The sequence below is a fragment of the Pteropus medius genome, unplaced genomic scaffold (genome assembly GCF_902729225.1).
Source record: "Pteropus medius unplaced genomic scaffold, Ma_sr-lr_union100, whole genome shotgun sequence".
In the NCBI taxonomy this organism is placed as follows: domain Eukaryota; kingdom Metazoa; phylum Chordata; class Mammalia; order Chiroptera; family Pteropodidae; genus Pteropus; species Pteropus medius.
The window spans coordinates 34,310,349-34,331,893 of NW_024340696.1; the positions used below are offsets into that span (position 1 = coordinate 34,310,349).

The 21,545-nt window shown below is 37.1% G+C and overlaps 1 protein-coding gene across 10 annotated transcripts in view; it reads right to left on the reverse strand.

Moving 5' to 3' along the window:
• MCM9 (minichromosome maintenance 9 homologous recombination repair factor) overlaps nucleotides 1–14,191 on the reverse strand; it is a 63,620-nt gene extending 49,429 nt beyond the window's left edge. For 3 of the 10 annotated variants that reach the window (XM_039871283.1, XM_039871261.1, XM_039871245.1), the window contains exons 1-7: nucleotides 13,899–14,185; nucleotides 11,236–11,554; nucleotides 9,001–9,317; nucleotides 7,806–7,887; nucleotides 3,548–3,748; nucleotides 2,138–2,263; nucleotides 676–795 (exon numbers count right to left, since the gene is read on the reverse strand). In XM_039871283.1, the coding sequence (XP_039727217.1) occupies nucleotides 676–795; nucleotides 2,138–2,263; nucleotides 3,548–3,748; nucleotides 7,806–7,887; nucleotides 9,001–9,317; nucleotides 11,236–11,539 (1,150 nt within the window). In that variant the 5' untranslated portion in view covers nucleotides 11,540–11,554; nucleotides 13,899–14,185. Of the gene's footprint in view, nucleotides 1–675; nucleotides 796–2,137; nucleotides 2,264–3,547; nucleotides 3,749–7,805; nucleotides 7,888–9,000; nucleotides 9,318–11,235; nucleotides 11,555–13,640; nucleotides 13,859–13,898 lie in introns of those variants that run through there. The other 7 variants (XR_005654680.1, XR_005654681.1, XM_039871252.1 and 4 more) reach the window with 7 other exon arrangements.
• Between the last annotated feature and the right edge of the window lie 7,354 nt (nucleotides 14,192–21,545).

Here is a 21,545-nt window from a genome sequence, read left to right on the forward strand (position 1 = left end):
ACAACAGAAAAAATATTTCCCCAATCAAAATGGTGTAAACACATAAAATGGCACCAAAACATGTTTAAAATAATTTTTTCCTAGTCACTTCATAATCAAATCTTGACATTCTGTCTGCAAAGGCTTTTAAATGTACTTGTTGAATCATTACAATGTATGAACAAAGCTCCACACTGCAATAATGAAAATACACTTTCTATACTAAAACATTTTCTACCCAAGAATTTTCCATAGAAGCTCCCATTCCTGGTGACATCTATTGGCATGAAAATGCCTTAAGCACAACACCATCTACTTTTGTAAAGTGAGATTTTTTTTCCCCCTTATTTATTTCAACATTCTATTTGTTGGATTTTCATAAAATGCCAGGTGAGACTTTTTCTTGCATAACTATGTATGAAGTTAATCACTAGAGAATAAAGAAAATCAAATAGGATCATTCAAAACTAAGATGCGAAAAGATATATTGGATAAGTTTTTGAAAAAAAAAGTTTAAATGATGGAGTTTTTAAAATACTTTCTTAGAGCTACAAAAGACATGCTACATATTTCCTTCAACTTTTGACAATTCAAAAGTTAGCCTGAAATTTATCCAATTACAGGTGCTTTTCATAAGGAAAAAAACCATTGTTATCTTTTGTAGTAACATTAAATTGAAAGTGTCATGTAAAATACCTGCACTTGTAGATCCAATTCCTGTGGTAAGCACAGATCTTGGTGTAATCTTCGCTGCATATTTGAGGAATTGAGATTTCCCTGTGCCAGGATCCCCAACCAATAAAAGATGAGATTCACCTAGAAAAAATAATGTAAAGTTTTAAATTCCCACGAAAAGACCCATGAACAAGTGTAATCAATCAAAAAGTAGTCTACTTGAAATGCCAACACAATTTATATTTTATTTAGTACTTTTAAGTTAAGGTTATTTGAGGAAGGATTTAACTAGAATATCTTTAGAAAAGTTAATTGTTATTATAAATAGCAATCTTTGATTTCTGAATGACATTTAAAATCTAACTTCTAATAGATTTTGTACTATTTCCAGATGTTTAAAAAAATGTTTAACATTTTTAAAAAGTTAGAGGCTTATAAAGTTTGATTTTATTTAATCCATTTTTAAATACCAAACTATTGTGATTAAATCTTTCCATACAAGCCATACAAGTATTGTACTGTATTTTTATTTAAGCACTTTTTAAAAAGTATTTGGGGCTTTATAAGTGCTTTATAAATGTCACATCACTTATGATTCCAACAGTTAAGTGAAAACCTTTTCATTTTATGAAAATTTTAGTTTAATGAAATACCTATCTTAGACTTCTCTTATTTTTCAAATGTAACAAAGAACATAAGAATATCCTGTTATATGTATTATCTCACTGATCAAATTTCTTCAGTAATAGTTGAGTATTTTCAAAATGTATTACTAGGAAACACCTATTTAAGCTTGATATTTAGCAGAGTGCCTAGCAAACAGGTGGTAATCAACACACAATACACATAAACCTTATTATACTTCCATACTGTACTATATGGTTTTAGAGTACCTACTAACAGCCTGATTGACAATGTCTTGTTTTAGTTTAGTCTATGCCAGATTCAGGTCAGTTAAGTGTGTTAGCCACAGAAGAGCTTTCTGCCATTTGGACATAATTACATACTTAGAGTAATCTTTGCTAGAATGTGTGACCAACAGCAGCACCACACGGCAGATGGTACATTTGCTACCCACCAGCAGAAGGGCAATCAGCAGGCAGATGACTGAGAGCAGCAGTCTGAGAGAAACACACTATCCGTCACAGATGGAGAGACGTGACTTGGGAGACATTGAAAGGAATATTTCTAATCTTTTCCTCTTGAAGAGAGACTGGAGATCCGATGAAAAACAGTAATGAAAATGTAAAGATTTTATTTTGTGGCACCCTTACACACTGGAGCAGAACTATATACTCATTGGAAAACTTAGAATTTCTTTTAGTCCTTAGAATTCTAGAAAGTAGCTCCTGATATACAGATGTTAAGTAGTAGACAGTCAGGAAAATAAAGGTCAACAAGCAATTTTTATTAAACAGAGAAAAATTCTAGCTCCTCTCCTATATATGTTAATACTTCTCAAAATTTTAAAATAGACACTAACCTCTGACTCGTGTTCCTGTAGCATCAGTCCTTTGAATCCCACCAGCCAGCACCATGGCCACAGCAAGCTTTACTAGATACATCCCAAAAACTTGAGGGCATAAGCTGGCCAATATTTCATTCCTTCCTAGGAAAGACAGAAAGATCAGGAGTTACTAAGAATTTTCAAGAAATCCTAAATGAAATTTTCCTCCTAATCCTATCTTCCTATAAACACACTGTACCAAAATGATCAAGAGGACCATTTCCAAATGACTAAAAGGAGTGAATAACTTAGTTCTGGTCCTAAAAGTCCTTTTCTTATTAATGCCACGACATGAAAAGTCTCCTTTTTATTCCTGGATGCTATGTGCTTAAGTATCTATAAATTTATCATACTTCAAAAGAGACAGAGAAGAATCTTTTCTGCTGCATCAGGCCAACGTTATCCTTTAAAAATTATACTGGCTGTACTTTCTGTGCAGTAATTTCAGTAAAATTATTCCACTGCCTTATCTCAGAAACAATGAGTTGGATTGTAGGAGCCAGTAACTTTTAAATCAGGACAACAGATACTTGGAGCTCGTGGACCTTCCCCAGAGGTGTAAGAGAAGAAAAAGCAATCCACCCTATGAGTCAAATCAGCATTTGCTCTGAGCAGTTTGGTAAATTATGTTTTATTTAGAATAAGTTATTAGAGTATTGGGGTATTAAGATCATTATAAACTTCAACTCTAGCAATCCAAGCTGGAAGTCTTGGATTCCTCTAATCATGTGCTTGAAATATGAGAATACCAGAGTTTTAAGCTCTGTTTTCAAAAATGTCAAAACGCCAGAACTGAGAATCTGCCTATGAATAAATCCATTAATAAAGTAGGTATTTCAGTCACTGGCCTAATCAACCCATAGAGGAAACTATGATATTCTAACAAGTCTTTCCTGAGCCTGTTTTAACGTAAAAGGATCTACCTCTGTGATAGCACTCTGTGTTTACATCCATATTACCAGAAGCTAATGCCCACATGCTGTTAACTAATTTGCATGTCTCAGGCCTTTTATACTTATCTCGGAGTCTGTACTCATGTTTCAGTGATAGCTGTTTTGAGGAGGAAAATACTCATACAAGTATTCCTTTAGCTGATAATTCTAGTTCCAGAAGCTTTCCTGCCAAACTACCAAGGGAAAGGAAAGAGTCTTCCTCCATAATTTGTGACCCATTACACAAAGGCTACTTATTGTAATGAATCAAAATCGATGCAGTGGCAACTAAGCTATGCTGAAATGTGCTGGGATGGCAGAAATGGTGAAGGAAGATATTTTAGTAAAAAGGGGACCAAAGCATGTAAGGCTGCTCCCTAATCACAGACAACACATTGAACAATTGAGTAACATGCCATTAATAATTATCATCTTTATACCCTTAATCACAAACCTGCAAAGGGATCATTCTTATAATGGTCCCAAAAATCTTCAAATTCCTTTCGAACCTCTTCATCCATGATGATCCCTGCAGACTGCTCATTATTTACTTGGACATAATTGGCTTTCAGGACTATCTCCACTTCACAGCGCACATCTTGCTGAAAGGGCTTCCATCGTTGCATTACAATCCCATGAATAGTGAGGTCATCACCTGGGAAAAAGCATCAAGTCCAGCAGTAGCAACCTGCATGCTGGATGCAGAGTCGCATAACAAAAGACCAGAACTAAGAAATAAACCACTCTCTGACCACGGTTTAAAGTGCTGTACGTTCATCCAGCACTCATTCAGTAAACAATCTGGGTGTAAAAAACCACCACAGGTTCCTGATTGTTTTAAACAGGTATTTGTATCTGTGCAACTAAAAGTTCAAGTGAGCACTTTTATTTTTCTTAATCTGTTACATCAGAACCACATCGAATTATTAGCCTTCACAGGGAATAGTTTACTGAATCATTTATTCATCATTATTACACTGGGTAAAGTATGCATTCTCTCCGAGTCTCTAGCCATAGAGTTCTCATTTAAAGAGGTGATAATTGCAGCCAGAGGATTAAATTATAATCAATTTGTCATCTGGAAGGAAACAATCTTTTGATTACTGATATTAGCTAGTTTCTTATATATTAATTTTTACTTACCACATTTGCTAACATTTTATTCACTGACTTTTTTCTTACTGAACAAAAAAATGAACGAATCAAGAAATGAACACCTGTTCTATGTCAAAGCTCCTCTCCATAAACTAGGAAAGCATAAGACACAATGCTACTTGTTTCTTCTTAGTTGGTTCTTTCTCACCTGAGGAAACTTTCCCATTCCTGATGGGCAAAACAGTATATTTTTATAGATTTTCCTATAAGTCTTTGGGGCAGTTTATAGGCACATTCTCCAAACACTGACATCTGTAATTATTATTACATATAATTCATGCATCAGTACAAGTCTTTATGAATGCTTGGCATCCAATATTTTGGTGCTGTATAAAAGGGAATCAAAAAAGGGACACGATCCTAGTCCCCAAAGATTTGAATCTGTTGGACATACCCCAAAGCCAGTCCTGGTGCTTATATTTTGCACAACAAATACTGCCTGTGAACTAACAGGCATATCTTTATTTCCAAGACTGTGCCAAATATATGGTGTTTGCTGATGCAAAACGCCTAACACTCTCTAAATTTCAATATATAATGTGTAATCCACAGAGCTTTTGATATTCTGAAGAAAAGTGTTCTATAAATGCTAAATCCATAGAACTGGTGGTAGCAATTCACAGAATAGAAAGCATATTCCTCGCCAAAGGCAAAAACATAGTAACAAATTAAATAGGCAGTTTACATATGTCTTCAAGAGCCTTCCTAAAAGATGGTTTTTAAATCCGATTAAGAATAATGGTCATTTATTGTCTGCCTCAAATTTTTAAGATGAAAATGAGTCTGGCAACTTTATATGAGCACTTAGAATAGTCCTCTACTATTGTCATTTTAATGGATCATACTTAGGTTGTTTCTAAATTAGTCAAATGAGGAACTTAACTTTTAGATACAGCACTCACTAGTAATAACTGGACTTTAATAAGCAGTGATAATGTGGAAAATGTAGAGTACTGAAGAACGGTCAATAGTACTGACTCGTCAGATTTGGATTTAAATCCCAGCATTACCACTTGCTGGCTATGTGACATTGGGCAAGTTACCGAACTTTGCTATGCCTATGTCTTGACCTACAAATAGGAATAATTATACTTACATCATAGGACTATAGTGAGAATTAAGTCAGATAATGCTTGTAAATACAATATCTAGAATGTAAGTGCTCAAAAAGCATTAGCTATTATTATTCTAAACCTACATTTGTAGAACCAATACCTTTAAAAAGCCTTTAATATATACGTTTCATTTACTCAAATATGTTTGAACAGCAGATTCACATGATCATCAGAACAATTATGAGATATATAAAACAGTCCAAGGCAATAGATGCTCATTTTAAAGTTTCCTATAGTAAGTTATTATAAACAATGTTATACTCAGGAAGCTAAAATCCTTACTTTTATACAATCCAATCTCTTTGTGCCTCTCTGCCTTCTGCAATATATTTACCACTGTAGCCTTCTCCAGTCAGACCCATCTCTGATCTACTGTACTGACAGTTATCAACACACAACCTCCAACTTCATTACTCTGCAATGTCAGATTGGGGTTCCTAACTGTAAATTCTTGAAGGGCAAGGATTATGCCATTTATATCTTTTGGTTCTTAAAGAGGTTTGTAGCTATAGATAAATGAAAAAATAGCTGTTGACAGACTGCTTCCTCCATTCTTTATTATTAGTGACATGTGAAAGAAAAATAGCTTAACATTTTTTTCAGTGCAGAAAGAATTCAGTTTAGAGGAAATGCATGAAAACACCTTATTCTCTATCAAAGGATAGAGAATAATCTGCTTTGCTGATCCAAATAGTATAGATTTTGGTTAAAATCTAGAGTTCCTATATGAACAAAGTGCTTTGACATAGCTTGTGTATTTCGTAGGAAATCCATGAGCAAAGCTGTCATTTCCTTAGTATACTGTTTAGATAACTATAAACTGTTAATGAATTTGACATAAATTTCAAAAAGTATGGGTTGGTGATTCTTGGATGGATGGGGGAAGTCTTTTGATAAAAGAATTATTCTTGACTGTAGATACTCTTTTGAGTATTTGCCTCATCGTTTTTATGAAATATCAGCTCAGTAAATGTTTTATAAATGAGGCATTTGGAGAAGTCTAGGGTTAAGAAAAGGGAAATGATGGATTTTGTTGAAATGAAGCATTTTTGATCTGTCCAGTAGAGAACTGGGATATGGAATAAGAGATCAGACATACCTGTTACTGCCCAGTAGACAAACCTGTGGTACTTTGTTTTTGGATAGAGATGAAGAGTGTTTTAGTGACAATGGGAAATATTTAACGCAGAGAATGTTGAGGTGAATTAAAAGGCAACTGCTGACATTCGGTTAAGGTTTAGTAATCATTTCCATTTTCTGACTCACCTTCAATTTAATTTAAATGTTAAAAAAAAAAAAGAAAAAATTGTAGGCAGTTTTTAAGTTTTTTGGAATAAGAGCAGGAAAGAGAAAAAGTAAGCTCTCATATCCTCCTCACAAACGAAGGTCTGGACAAGGCCTGAGAATGCATGTAGAGAACAGAAGATGCTGGCTTTAGAGGAACAAGTTTCCATTTTGGGGCTGGAAACAGTAGTCTTAGCGAAACTGATGAAATATTTGTAGCTCTGAGGACAACTTTGTTTGGGATTGAAAGTTTACAAATCCAAAAGATTTTCAAACCCTATAGCAAAGTCTTCTGTCAATATGGTAAGATAGTGAGGGAACACTATCCAGACCAACCGCCATCATGAGGCCTAAACATCTACCAAGATGCTGTACATCCTCTGCTTAAACTCACCATCATCGGAGGCCCATGTCAAGCACCTTGAGTTGTTAGATACTAAGTCAAAATTTACCTTCCTGTAGCTTCAGCCCATTGAAACCTAAGAGCATCTTCTATAATTCCAATTCCATTTCTATATGACAATCTTCCAACTAATGAAAGTTGGCTGTCACATTCTTCCTGAGGCTTATCCATGCTAGACACCCACAGTTCTTCTTCCAATACGGTTTCAAGTTTCCTCATAATTTAGGCAATTGGCTAGTGGAAACACTGAGGACCCTCAGAGGACAGAAGACCATAATTCAATATGACTCCTATAGTGGTGTCAGCAACACAGAGCAGAGAGAAACAATTATCTCCTTTCTTCTAGACACCAATAAGGCTGCAGTAGCATTTGATAGTTCACATCCTCTGATGCATCTTACATAATTGCCCACTAAACCCAACATTTTTAAAAGTTGCTCCTGTTGAGCTATGGTGCATTGAAGAGAGTTCAGAACTAGAAGTCAGTGGAACTTGGTTCATGCTCTAGTTCTGTCACTTAACTCTCCAAGTGACCTTGGGCAAGTCAGGCTCTTCATCTATAAAACAAGCAGCTGGACTAGACTGCTAAGCTCCAGCCCAGTTCTTTTCCTGCTATTATGTCCCACCACTATGCCAATCTCTGTTCCCAGGTGAAAAATTAAGCCTCCACACTCACTCTCGGGAAAAGAAAAAGTGGCTTTTCCTAATCAGTATGTTAGGACCTCCTACACAAGCTAACAAAAGTTAATGCTTACCAGATTTGCAACTGTCTACTAAGTCATCTTCTAGGATAACCTTCATAGATCGTGGAATACTTCCAACGGATAGCCTCTGAACCTAACAAGGAAAATAAAACATGTACCGAGTATGCTTAAATACGTGCTAAGCATTAAAAAGCCTGGCAATTCTTGAAATTACTATTTCTATTTCTCTAGTATTATCATACAATCTAATTATGAAGGGGATTTATGGAATTTTCTTGCAAACTGTATCTACTATCAGTTTAAGAATTCACTAAAACTAGAGTGAAATAAAATGCCAATATGGAAAACATCTCCAAATATAATCTACCTTGTGGATGGTCAAAATAAACACATGCTCGACAACTTAAAATAAGTTACTTAGAATTGAGAGCCATTTCTCTCCTGATCTCTAGTCACAAGACCTGACATGAATCATTAAGATCCTTTGATTATTCCTTAGGAACAGAACGCTGGTGGACATGTGCCCAGTAAAAAAACAATGTATCTCCCAGACTCCCTTGCATCCAGGTACGGTCATACAACTACGTTCTGGTCAATGAGATATAAGTACATGTGATGTAGGAGACTTTGAAGGAGACTACTTAAATAGAGGCTTGGATTAGATGGCAGGTGCTTTTGCCTATCCTTCCTTGTTTCTGTTCTCTGACTAGGATACAAATGTAATAGAGTTGTAGCCACCATCTTAGACTATAGACAACCATAATAGAAGCCGTGAGTTAAAAATGGTATAGAAAGACAGGAGTCTGAGTCCTTGACATTGAATAAGCCTTTGTGTTTAAGCGGCAAGTAAAAATCAGGCTCACTTTCATGTATTAAAGAGTGGTTATGTATGCCTTAATTGTTTCCTATCTCTTGGTTAAGTACAGCTAGTTTGAACTTCCTAAATATCTTCTTAATTTTAATATAATTATTAAGCCACTCCACAACCCACTTGCCAGTATAGAAAAGATGTATACATATGTCATGGTCTATATAAAAGATGCTCTATATAAAAGATGTATACATATATCATGGTCTCTAAAAACTATCTTCAAATACATGTGCAATAGTTTCATACTTGATCTTCTACAATGTGATGATGCAAGTTTTTATTTGTAATCCATTGTATGTTCCCTAGTTCTAGAAATTTGCCCATAGCTGAAAAACGCTTCTTCAAATGTCATATTTTTCTCATTTGATCATTTACCTGTTCCTGAATTTTGATTTCCTGATAATCTCTACATCTGGTTGGAGATGAAGATAAGCCGGAGAGGCAAGTGAATTTTGAAGAATCACAGCTCTCCAAGCTGGGACATGACGACGGCCGGCAGAACGTATAGTACTGCTCAAAGTCGGCCTTCACCACAAATACATGCTTGCATTTGTTACATATGTAATCCCGTTCGAATTCCAGGATCTTCACTAAACTTGTTCGAATCACTGTCCCAGTGACAGATAAAAAGTGTCCCACATCCTTGGTTTTAGGAATGTGCTCCCTCACCAGTTCAGGACAAACGGGCAAACCTAACAGAGAAAAACAACAACAAAAAATATCAACCCTGGCATTTGACTCTATGGGATTATTCTCATATTTTCTGGGGGAGAAAGGGAAAAACAAAGTTTGTGTTTTACTTAAGAAACAAAATCAGATCAAATCAATTAAGAAAATAGAAAAGAATTATTTCAAATAACAATTATCAGTGGACTCTATTTAAAAGTACATATATACTGAACAAGCTTGATCCTGTCTGATTTCAGAAGCTAAGCAGGGTCGGGCCTGGTTAGTACTTGGATGGGAGACCACCTAGGAAGACCAGGTGCTGTAGACGTCAAAAATAAAAAATAAAAAAATAAGGGATTGTAAGCTGACAAGGTCCTTGCAATCTGTGAGGTCAACCAAGGGTTGCCTTGTCTAAAAAATAAAAATAAAAAAATAAAAGTACATATATAAATGATATATCAATCAGGATTTTAAAAAGGACTGATTCAGTAAGATCTAAATACAGTATGTAATTATAACCACATTCGACAAGAATATAATGCCACGGGCCACACATAAAATCATCTGATGACTCTGAGTAAACCACAAAACTGAGTGATAGATGGTAGCATAATAACCAACGAGTACCATAGCACCACAAAGCTACTGCTTTTTTCAGTTAGTCTCGGGATTTATTGATACGGAAGTCTGATAGTGTTTTCAATCCTTAAATTGGAGGTTTACCCACGGCAGCACTTGATCCTTTAAAAATCTTGTGTTTTTCACCACTAATAAACAGGCAATTTAACAGGTGTGAAATGCCAAAAAAAATGTTTTATGCTGATATGTCTCCTTTCTCATGTTTGGCTATAATGAATCACTGAGGTAAAGATATGCTGGCTGTGATAGTCTAAGGCTGCCTCCTAACAGGTTTATCAAGGTAGCATTTGTTATACTGGTTCATGTCCCATGGTCCATTCTTGGTCCTCAGAATTTAGTAGCTCTGAAACCTGGTAAGTGTGCACATAGAAGATGGATATGTCAGATTTGCCAAGCTCATGAGAAATAAGCACCGTATGTGTGATTATATTTTAAGTTTCTACAGTCTGCACATTTTCTCTCTGCTGACAGATCTACTCTGAAAGCCAAGTAACAACAGTAATCAGAAGGTAGTCTGGGAAGTGTGGAATTAAAAAAACAAAAACCAACCAGCAAATTAGTTAAATGAACTGAATGCTTAAGGCACCAGGCTACATTAATCTGGTGTTTACAAGTCCACAGATACACTTGAATTTTCTCTGTTGCTGGCTGAGACTCTCTTTCCATATACTGTATACTGTACAATCAAGGTGGGAACTGCCAATGTTTGCCACTATGACTTCTTTTTCTATGGTTCCAAGGCTCACTTGCCCACTTTCTAATGAAAATATTCTTTATTTATATTAACTTAGACTGTATCACATTTTGCCAGTAAGGGAGCCACATTTTTGTTTAGAAAAACTTTTGTATATCTACACTCTAGTCTATGTTGACTTTACAATTTAACTCTCAGAAAACAAACATTTCTAAATTCCTGGAGAATGCTTCATTAAAACACCCCGGGGGCTGACAAGTGCTATATCAACTAAACCAGTGGTCCACAACCTTTTTGGCACCAGGGACCGGTACTCCTATGAAAATCTAATGCCTGATGGATCTGAGGAGGTGGAGCTGAGGCTGGGGAGTGGCTGCAAATATAGGTGAAACTTCGCTCCTTAGCCCACCATTCACCTCCTGCTGTGTGGCCCTGATTCCTAACAGGCCACAGACCGGTACTGGGGGGAGGGGACCCCTGAAATACACAAAGGATATATTTTTAAATATAAACAACAATGATCTCTTAGTGCTCTGAATTCAACGTGTCAGGGTTTCTTAAAATCTTCCTAGAGAATAATAAGGCAATAAAATCCTTAAATGATCCACCTGATATCCTGGCATGAAGATTCTGCTTCATGGAGACACCCTCAGGCTGAGAGAAGGACTCGAGAATTGTCAAGGCTGATCTTCGCAGCGCACTATCAAAAATAGTTAGTACTTCATTGGGGAATAAATTGAAATATTCCCCAATTTCCATGTTGGTCTCAAAAAGGGTCATGGCATTAATCACAACTGGGTAATGAGCATCTTCATCTCTTTCCTTCAGGATTAGAAGAATGTCGTTCTTATGGTATTCCGAAACATATGACTCAAACACTTGACCAACCAGTGTAACTTGATCGCTATTCATCTTGAACCTAGGTAACTAAAGAAAAAGAAAAGACTGTATTATGCCTTTGCTATTCTAGACTTATACACAAGTTAAAAAAATTGTCTGGTTGTAAATCATCCTGAGTTTAGGTCACACTATAATCTCAAAATGCTACCTGAATTTAAATTTTAATTAGATCTGAATTATCTATTACTTAGTAAATACATTATTTTTTAAGTAGGTAAATAAAGGGCTATGTAGGTACTGATTATCAAAATCCAAAATGGTCCAATGACTTTCCTGTATCCTTTCCCAAAACTTCCTCATTAACCCTTTATTATGTAAAAGGTCCTTACTTGCTCTTTAACCACATTCTATACACGCATTTGCTCTCAAGTATAAAATCTTAAATGCCAGTCTCTTGGCTAAAATTACTCTGGTAAAATTCTTTCAAAGTGCCCTGGTTCTAGGTTTTATTCTGAGAAAGAACATCTCTCTCTCTCTCTCTCTCTCTAGTTACACACACATACATGCATGTGTATTCTGCTACATAAATGGGACACACACTACTATTTAGATTGATAGCTAGTTCTGACTTGAATAGTTAATAGATTGGCTTTAGAAATTTACATTTGGAGGTGAACTTATTTCCTATTTTCTCTTCCTAACCCAGAAAAACTATTGGCTTTAGCAAAAACAGCTGTCAAGAGTGTGAACAAATGAGATACTTAAAGTGAGGAAACAAAAATTGGTCTTTAAATAACTACAGATTGAAAATAAGGACGGCAAATTTTTTTACTTCGCCTATCTCATTCCCCAGCAAGATTTTCAAAATTTGAATCTACAGATTAAAAGGGCCTCAGATACCTACCATGTACAAGCCACTATGCTTTGAAATGAAAGCACAATAAAAGGTTCTCTGCCTCCAGAGAACCAAGGGACAGATGAAATATACCAGCACTCTAAGAATGGTAAAAATGCAAATGAATAGCACAAAGGAGAAAAGGATTAAATTTAAATGGGGTGACAATCCCAGAAGTGGCCACGGACCGTTACAAATAAGCTGTCCAAACTGGATTAAGAAATTCTTATTTGGTGTGCAAACAGAGCACTGGAGGACAAGTATACTTTGACTTATGTCATCCAATCAACATTTATTGCACTAGGCTCTATAAAAAAATGATTAAAGAGTGTTACAAAGTTCAGTTTAGTATCATAAACGTGTTATACATGCTACTTATTAGCAATATTTTGCCTTCTCTGGGAATCTCCTATTCTGGAAGGTGTGAAAGGAGTAAGGAAGGTATGCCACAGTTAGGCCAAGAATCCTGACAACTACAGATACCACTGTGAGATTAGAAGATGAGGATATGTATAGCTAAGAGAATAAGTGAAAGCAAATTACGGCCACTCCATTGACAAATTTGTTTTGGTTAGGTACTATAAACTCAGCCAAGTGAAAAGCAGAAAAAGCACTTGGGAAGGAACTAATCACCGTATTTCCATGATGTGGTCTTTGCTTAAAAACAAACAAACAAACAAACAAACAAACGAAAAGTGGGCTCCCAAGAGTGGCTACAAGAGAACATCCAAGATTGACGCTGCGTGCATATTAAATTTGGAGCCACAGGTTTAGCAAAAGACAGTTTCGCATAGGGTAGGAAGGGGGGAGCCGCAGAATTCATGGTTCAAATTAAGGTCAGATTAAATTTCGCTGTCTTTTTTAAAATAACATTTTTTAAAAACAGCATTCACTTTCAATATCTGCGCAAAACTGATCCACTGTTTCTAAGCAGTTTGCTCACCCTATGAACACGCCTACTCAGATAAAGACTGGAGGCACTTAGCCTTTTAAAACTTTCGAGTTCCCTTTCCGTTTTCTTACTGACGATTTGAGATTAAAATACAATCATTTTGTATTACTTTATCCTCTGGACCAAAGTGAATCACCAACAAGTAACGCTAGGAGGGTGAAGTAGTGACCGCTAGCTGGGTCTAGGAGAATCACAGCCTACCGAGGCGCCGCACCTCACCTGCCGGGAGCCACGCCCCCTCCCGCCGGGTCTACAGATCCGCCCCGCTCCTTCCCCGCCCTCCCGCCTGCATTTTCTCCGCGCCTCCTCCCCGCCAGTCCAGTTACCCGCGGGTGCTCGGCAAATGTGGAGTCCAGTAGTGTTCCGAAGACCGCCTTTCACAGTAACGTCTCTGGATGCGGCCTCTCCCTTACAACACCTGGGCAGCTCTCGAACACTTCCCAGGTTCGGCTCCGAGGCAGCTCTGTCTCCAAACCGGTCCCAGAGTTGAATAGTTTTGAACTAACCAAATGTGGACGATACTTGGGACGAACTAGGGGTTAAAACATAAATAAGGGTGAAACAAAGCAGCGGCTGTAACTTACTGGCGGATACGCAGTGTCAGAATCATTCGGGATGCGCCTCTCCTGAAGCGGAGGGGCGCAGAGAGCTCGGCCCTGGCGGCGGCGTCGCACCGCACCCCAAGGACGCGAAGAGGCCGGTGGGGGCGAGGCGCGTGCGCGAGGCCGCTCGAGGCACCGTCGGCGGCGGGGGCGCGCAGGCTCTGGCGGGCCTGCCTCGCGCCAGCGCGAAAACAGCGCCAAACAGGAGGCTGGGCCCGTGCACCGCCTCAACTTCGCAGCTCAGTTGGCTCTTCCGGGTGGGGAAGCGGGCGGGCGCGCGTCCCGCCAGGCGCCTCGGGACGCGGGTGGGCGGGGCGGAGCGGGCTGGGAGGGGCGAGGACGGTCCCGGGAGGAGCAGAGAGTTGGGGCGGGGCGCGAGGAGCTTCAGGGAGAGGCTGGAACCGAGAAGCCGCCCCAGGTGCAATGGAAAGAGAGAGCGGACTGTGCGGGGGATCGGAGGGATTGTTTGGATTTTGCTTTTGGTGTAAGAACTCTGCCAAACTTAAAGCCATTAAGATTTTCCTCCTGTGTTTCTTCTATAAGTTGATGAATGAAAGTTTTATGTTTAGGCCTGTGATTCTTTTTGAGCTAATTTTTGTATATGGTGCAAAGTATGGGTCTTATGTAACTTTTTTTTTTTGCTTATGGAGATCTAGCACGATTTGTTGAAAGAGCTATTATTTTTCCATTGAAAAGCCTCTGCACTTATGTGAAAAAGTCAGTTGTCCTTATACATGTGGGTCTAAGTCTTTCCTATTGTTGCTAGATCTATTTGTCTTTACAAAGATACCATTTGTCTTTGATTGCTGTAGCTTTATGTCTTAAAATCAGATAGTGTTTGGCATCCAATTTTGTTCTTTTTCAAAGTTGTTTGGGTTCTTGTGTTTTGGTATGAATTTTAAAACCAGTTTGTCATTTTCTGTTAAAAAGCTGGAATTTTTGTTGGTGTATTGATTTGTGTATTTGATCAATCCTTGCATCCCTGGAATAAATCCCACTTGGTCATAGTGTATGATCCTTTTAATGTATTCTTGATTTTGGCTTAATATTTTGTTGAGAAGTTTTGTATCGATGTTCGACTGGATACAGTTAAAATGTTTAATTTTCTTTTTCCTGTCTGGTTTTGGTATCAGGGTAATGCTGGCTTCATAGAATGAGTTTGGAAGCATTCTTTCCTTTTGAATTTTTTTTGGAATAGTTTTAAAAGGATAGTTATTCTTCTTTAAATGTTTAGTAGAATTCACCTGTGAAGCTGTCCACTGCTGGACTTTTCTCCGTTGAGTTTTTAGATTACTAATTTAATTTTGTTGATAGTAATTGGTCTGTCCAGACCTGAACTGATGTATCTCTTTATCTGGTGGTTCATCTGTATCCTTTATCAATCTTTTAATAAACTAGTAGATGTGTTTCTGTGAATTCCACGGTGTTGTAGCAAATTGATCGAATGGCTGGGTGTTAGAACCTATGATCTATAGCCAGCTGGTTAGAAGCACACATGTTAACCTGGGCTGGCTACTGGAATTTGAAGTGTGTGAGATGGGGTGTGGTGGGGAGGGATCTTGTGGGAGTGAGCCCTTATTTTGTGTGATCTGATGCTATCGCTGGGTAGATAGTCTCAGAATTGAGTTAAATTGTAAGGTACTCAGCTGGTGTCAAGACTTGCTTGTTGTGGGGAACCCCACCACCTCCACATATTTGGTGACCGAAGTATCAGAAATGATGTGGTTTGTATGAGGAGTAAAGAAGATACATAGGAGATTGACTGAGTTGAGACTTTTCCCTACAACAAGAGGGAAAGACTGGGTTTTTCATTTTAGTTTTTCTTCCATGTATTGATAGACATTTGGATTGTTTCTACTCTTTGGCTATCGTGAATAATGCTGCCATTGCCATTGGTGTACATGTATCGGTTCGCATTTCTGCCTTCAGTGCTGCTTTTGGCTATATATCTAGAATTACCATATTATCCAGCAATTCCGCTTCTATGTTTAACTTTCTCAAAAATGCCACTGCACCATTTTACAGAATATTCCCACCAGCAGTGCACAAGAGCTTCAATTTTTCTGCCAATGCATTTTTTTTTTAAATAAAGGCCATCGTAATGGGTATGAAGTGGTATCTCATTGTGATTTTAACAACTCCATTTTGTTAACCAATCACTAGTGATGAGCATCTTTATGCTTATTTGCCATTCATATATCTTCTTCTGAGAAATGCTGTTTAAGTCTTTTGCCTGTTTTTGATTTGGGTTGATTGTTTTTCTATTGTTGAGTTTTAGTAGTTTATACTTGGTAGCTTAATAGTATATACTCTGGATATTAATTCCTTGCCAGATATATGCTTTGTAAATATTTTCTCCTAATTTGGGGGTTGGCTTTTCATTGTGTTGATAATGTGGTTCGATGCGCAGAGGTTTTTAGTTTTGAAGAAGTCCAATTTATCTATTTGTGCTTTTGTTATCTGTGCTCTTGGTATCATGGCTAAGAAATCATTGTCATGAATGTTTACCCTGTTTTCTTATAAGAGTTTTAAAGTTTTACCTCTTATGTTAAGATCTTTGATTCATTTTGAGTTAGTTTTTGTATGTGATGTAAAGCAAGGGGCCATCTCCTTTCTTCACATGAGGATATCCAGTTTTCCCAGCACAACTGGTTGAAAAGACTGTCCTCTCCCAATTGAATGATTTTGCCACCCTTGTCAAAAATTATTTGACTATATATGTGAGTGTTTATTTCTGGGCTATCCTATTTCAAACAGATTTTGAATACTAATGAAAGTAAATTAAAATTATATTGTTGAAATTAAATATAGCTACATTCATAAAATTACAGAGATATTATTTTCCTAGATTACTAGAGGTAGTTATTATGTAGTAATCAACCAAACCAATATTAATATGGTATAATCCATTATCGCAGTGGTGTCATGTGACAGAATGTTAGAATATTTGTGATAGCATGAAAGGAAAAATAATGCACATTATTTTCAAAGATTATGTCTATACCTCATTGTTGTTCTTGTTAGATAAAAGTGTTCTCCATTTTGTTAGCCAGTCACCATAAAAAATTTCTCCATTTTGTATATGAAAATAAATTAGTATTTAAGAGACTTCCAATGGATAATTTTTAGCTGATTCCAAATCAAGATACTACTCTTGAAATATTTTCATATGCTTTTATCATTAATACATTTTTGGAATATGAATACTTAACTAAGAAATTTGTGATATATTTCCAAATATCTCATTTGTATTGCCTCTTGACAAACTTTTGTGGACATGTATGAAACATTTCCACCCATGTTATATTATAAATTATTCCTTCTCCACCCCCCTATTACACATGAATACTCTCTATAACATTATGAAAGACACAGCAAAAACCAATCATGGTTCAGCTGTTCAAGAAACATTTTCCGCTCTAGCTCTAGTATAGATTGCCACATTTGCAAAGAAAAAATTCCTTACAACTCTCCCCTTAGGACCTGTATCTTCACCCCAGATTTAAAATCAGTGTGTTTGGGGAAAAGTTACCAGTTAGGAAGTTACTGTTTGATGATGATGAAAGGCCTTAAATATTTTAAGAACAAAAATACAAGAGTTTTAAGCATACCTCTATATGATTTGTTATGAAGGAGTTGACAGAATGAGATAAAAACATCTTGACCTATATGTAAAAGTCAGTTTGACATCTTCTAAGGTAAGAGTGATATTGTGATTTATAATAAGAAATATGTATTTAGTCTTCATCTCATTTCAGGCATAGAGCTTCTAATACCATTAGAATTTCCCAAGTGATGAGAGTTATAAAAGTGCCCTGTTATGTGGTGATTTTTCGACCCCACCCAAGGATGGGGGCGGGTTGCTGGGTGACTCCATCATGTGATTAGAGGGTTGGAACCCCTTGGCCTTTGGGGAGAACAAAGAGGCTGGAGATTGAGTTCAATCACCAATGGCCAATTAATTTAATCAATTATGCCTATGTAATAAAGCCTCCATAGAAACCAAAAAGGACTGGGTTTGGAGAACTTCCAGGTTGGGAAACCAGACACTTTCACATGTCACTGTCCACAAGGACAGATGCTCCTTTGTTTGGGACCTCACCCTATGTATGTTTTCATCTGGCTGTTGATTCATATCCTTTAATATCCTTTGTAATAAACCTGTAATCTAGCGAGTGAACGGGTATCCTGCATTCTGTGAGCTGCTCTAGCAAATTAATTGAATGCAAGGAGGGGGTCATGAGAACCCGATTTATACCCAGGTATCAGAAGCATAGGTAACAATCTGAGGTTGTGATTGTCATCTGAAGTGGAGAGTGGTATTGTGAGCCCGAGCCCTTAATGTGTGGGGTTTGATGCCATCTCCAGGTAGATAGTGTCAAAACTGAACTGTAGGACACATCCTGCCCACCAACACACATTGAAAATTGGTGATCAGACTCTAGTAAGGAAATTGAGAGTATCCGCCACTTTGGTTTTACTTCTAAAATCCTAGTATAAACATAATGAGGATGTTAGAAATGATAAGTAGTATTTTTATCATTATCACTTATCTGCAAACACATGTGCTGCTCTGAACTCCCTCCTTCTGTTATACTTACCTAGTAAAATCCTAATCTTGGTTAAATATAACTATCCATTCCTGTAAACCTGCACCCAAGCAGCTGAAGATGGCCAAAGAGCACAATCATGTTGATGGGTTTCAACGTAAACATACAGCCTCTGATCTCAGTCACTGCCTGACAATCTCTAGTATATTGGCTCTACTTTCCAAGACAACGTTTACTTACCTCGAGTAATTTATACCTTTCCTAAATGATCTCATACTATTTTGTAGGAAGGTAGGGTACACTGAGTCACAGAGGTTAAGATACCTATTGATGGCAGAGCCAATACTCAAGGAGCCTCAGAGGAAGTGAGTTTCCTAGCAGTGGAGTAGTCAAAGTTCAGTCAGGGATGTTACAGAGATTGAAGTATTCTGCAGGAGATTAGAAAAGATGGCCATTAAGGCTTCTTCTAACTCCCAGATTCTAGGATTCCATATTGCTTTTTATATTCTATCAAAGTAAATGTCTTGTTGAAACTTCTTCAATCAGTGTTAATTGTCTCTTTAATGTTAAATATTACCCAGTGAACAGATGAACGTTGTAAAATTTTTGCTCGTCTCTTCTTTCTCCTGTCCTTTTAATCCTTCTCTCTCTTCCCAGCACAAAAACACAAACAAAACTCATCTTAACCCTGCATACCAGTCTCTCCTTTCTCTTACCCCTTCTCTGTATAGCCGAGTTTCTTCAAAGAGGGGTTTTCACTGTCAACTTCCTTCCATTGCACCTCCCTGGAATCTAGCTTGTTGCACCTCCATTCCCATGAATCTCTTTTGCTAAGACCATTTTTATAATTGTCAAAGCCAATGGACCGTTTTCATTATTTCCCTTTCCTGATCTCTATAGCACTTGGTTGGCTGCTCTCTCTTTAAAACATTATTCTCCCATAACATCATGCTTTTTTGGATCTATAACCCTATTCATTCATGCGCTGCCTGCCCCTTAAATATTGGTGTCCCCCAAAGCTTTATCCAAATCCTTGGCTTTATCAATCTCATATATATGCCATGCTCCAGATCCTTGTGTTTAACTGCCTGTAATTATTTCAGAGAAACTTTAATTTCAGCATAACTGAAATTAAACTTTATCTTTTCCCCATACTCATTTTCTTTCATGTTCAGCACATATTTGTCACCAACTCCTGCCAATTCTGCATTTTTGCTCTTTATCCTTTCATTTCCCCATTCCCATTTACAATTCTTTGGTTCAGTCTTCATCTGAACCAATTCAGTAAAGCTTCAAATTGGTCTTGATATTAAGTGCCCATCTATCCTGAACAAACTGCAACCAGTATAGTGATTTAAATTTTTTTTTTTTAAATCTAATCATGCTGTTTACTACCTGCTCAAAATTCTAGAGGATCCAGCTGAATTCCTTACTAAGCATTCCAGGCCAATCTGTTCCATGCTGGAAAGAGCACAGGTTTCAACCCTTACCAGTTATGTAATTGTCTGTGTTTTGTGGGCAGGGGCAATGGAGGGAGTGTTCAGGTTCTTCATCAGAGTTGTTGAAGGGTTGAAAATGTTAAAATTGTAGTGTCTGAAATAAGGTAGGTGCTCAAGAAATGGCTGCTTTCTTATTATACCACATTGGTCCTATAGGATTGCACTGAATTTTCAGAATACATCTGGCTTGCTTTTTTTCTGACTCTTGTTTCAGCTAGTTCCTGGAACAGCCCCACCTTTGGTCTGTCTGGTTAATTCCTACTCATCTTTCCATATTATACTTGGGTACCACTTCCGTGTCGAGCTTAAGTAGCCAAACATGTTAGGTAGGTAGCAACCACTTAGGCAGAGTTAATCACTTCCTCCTTTCTGCTTCTGCTCCCCTTATACACGCCATAAATCTTATTTGTAGCCCTTCTGATATTGCTGTAAAAACTAAGTTTGGTCCTGGATTATTTCAGCAAGTGTATGGTTGGCTCCTTGAGAACAGGTATTCATCACCTTTGTATGCCCATATCTAGCCCAGTTACATGCATGAGTTCTAGTCATCAAAACCTTGGTAAATAAATGTCCAGATTATGAGATATGTATGAACTAGGGGCAAGAAAATGTGCTTATAACAGTATTTATTTTCTGAAATAGGCATTAACCATTTTTCTTGGAAAATTCAATCTTAGTTTAAGAAAGAAAATTCAGAGCAAGTATTTTGTAGAAACTTTTTTTTTCAGGATAACTTAAGGAATATGCTACTACTGTGCATACTCATGGAATAAACCATCACATGAGTATGCACAGTGGTAGCATATTCCTTAAGTTATCCCCCCCAAAAAAAGTTTCTACAAAACACTTTCTACTGCCCCGAGCACAGTGCCTGACACATAATAATCATTTAAAAAGTTGGTATTTAACATTATTATAATCATTCATAGATCATATATTTGCATTTATCTTGTTTGCCCAGATTTTTCTAAAATCTACATTACCAAGTCAACTAAATGTGGCTCTCTTAGAAATGGATGCACTCTTTCAGGACACAGATAACAATATAGCACCCTGCCAAAATGGGCTGAAAATTTAAAGGAATAAAAAGTCTCATTAACGTGATAGTAGTTAATTGAGTCTATGTTCATATGCCGAAACTATATTGCCTATTAAGAAAACTAACAAATTGGCTTTTAAGACAAATTAAGATAGAATAGACTGTCTCTTTACCCAATAACTTTTGGCCATAAATCATAATATTAATTTAGATACTAGCTGTACTAAAAGTTCTAGATCCTCAACTATAAGAATACTTGAAATACTATATATAAGTCAGCAGTGTTTAGCATACCTGAAAGTCCACAAATGTTTTCATCCTAGCCTCGTAACTTTAGAGAACACAGTTTAGTTATAGCTATACATAGTAATGGAACAAAGTAAGATAATGTATTTCCTTATCTTGATTTTGTTATGATTATTTGAAGTCAAATAATTAGGTATTTTATGGGTATTATGCAATAGAACTTTTTGGCAAGTCTTACCTGGAATTAAAAAGTATTTAAAAATTAAACTTACTAAAAAAATGAAAAGCACTATTG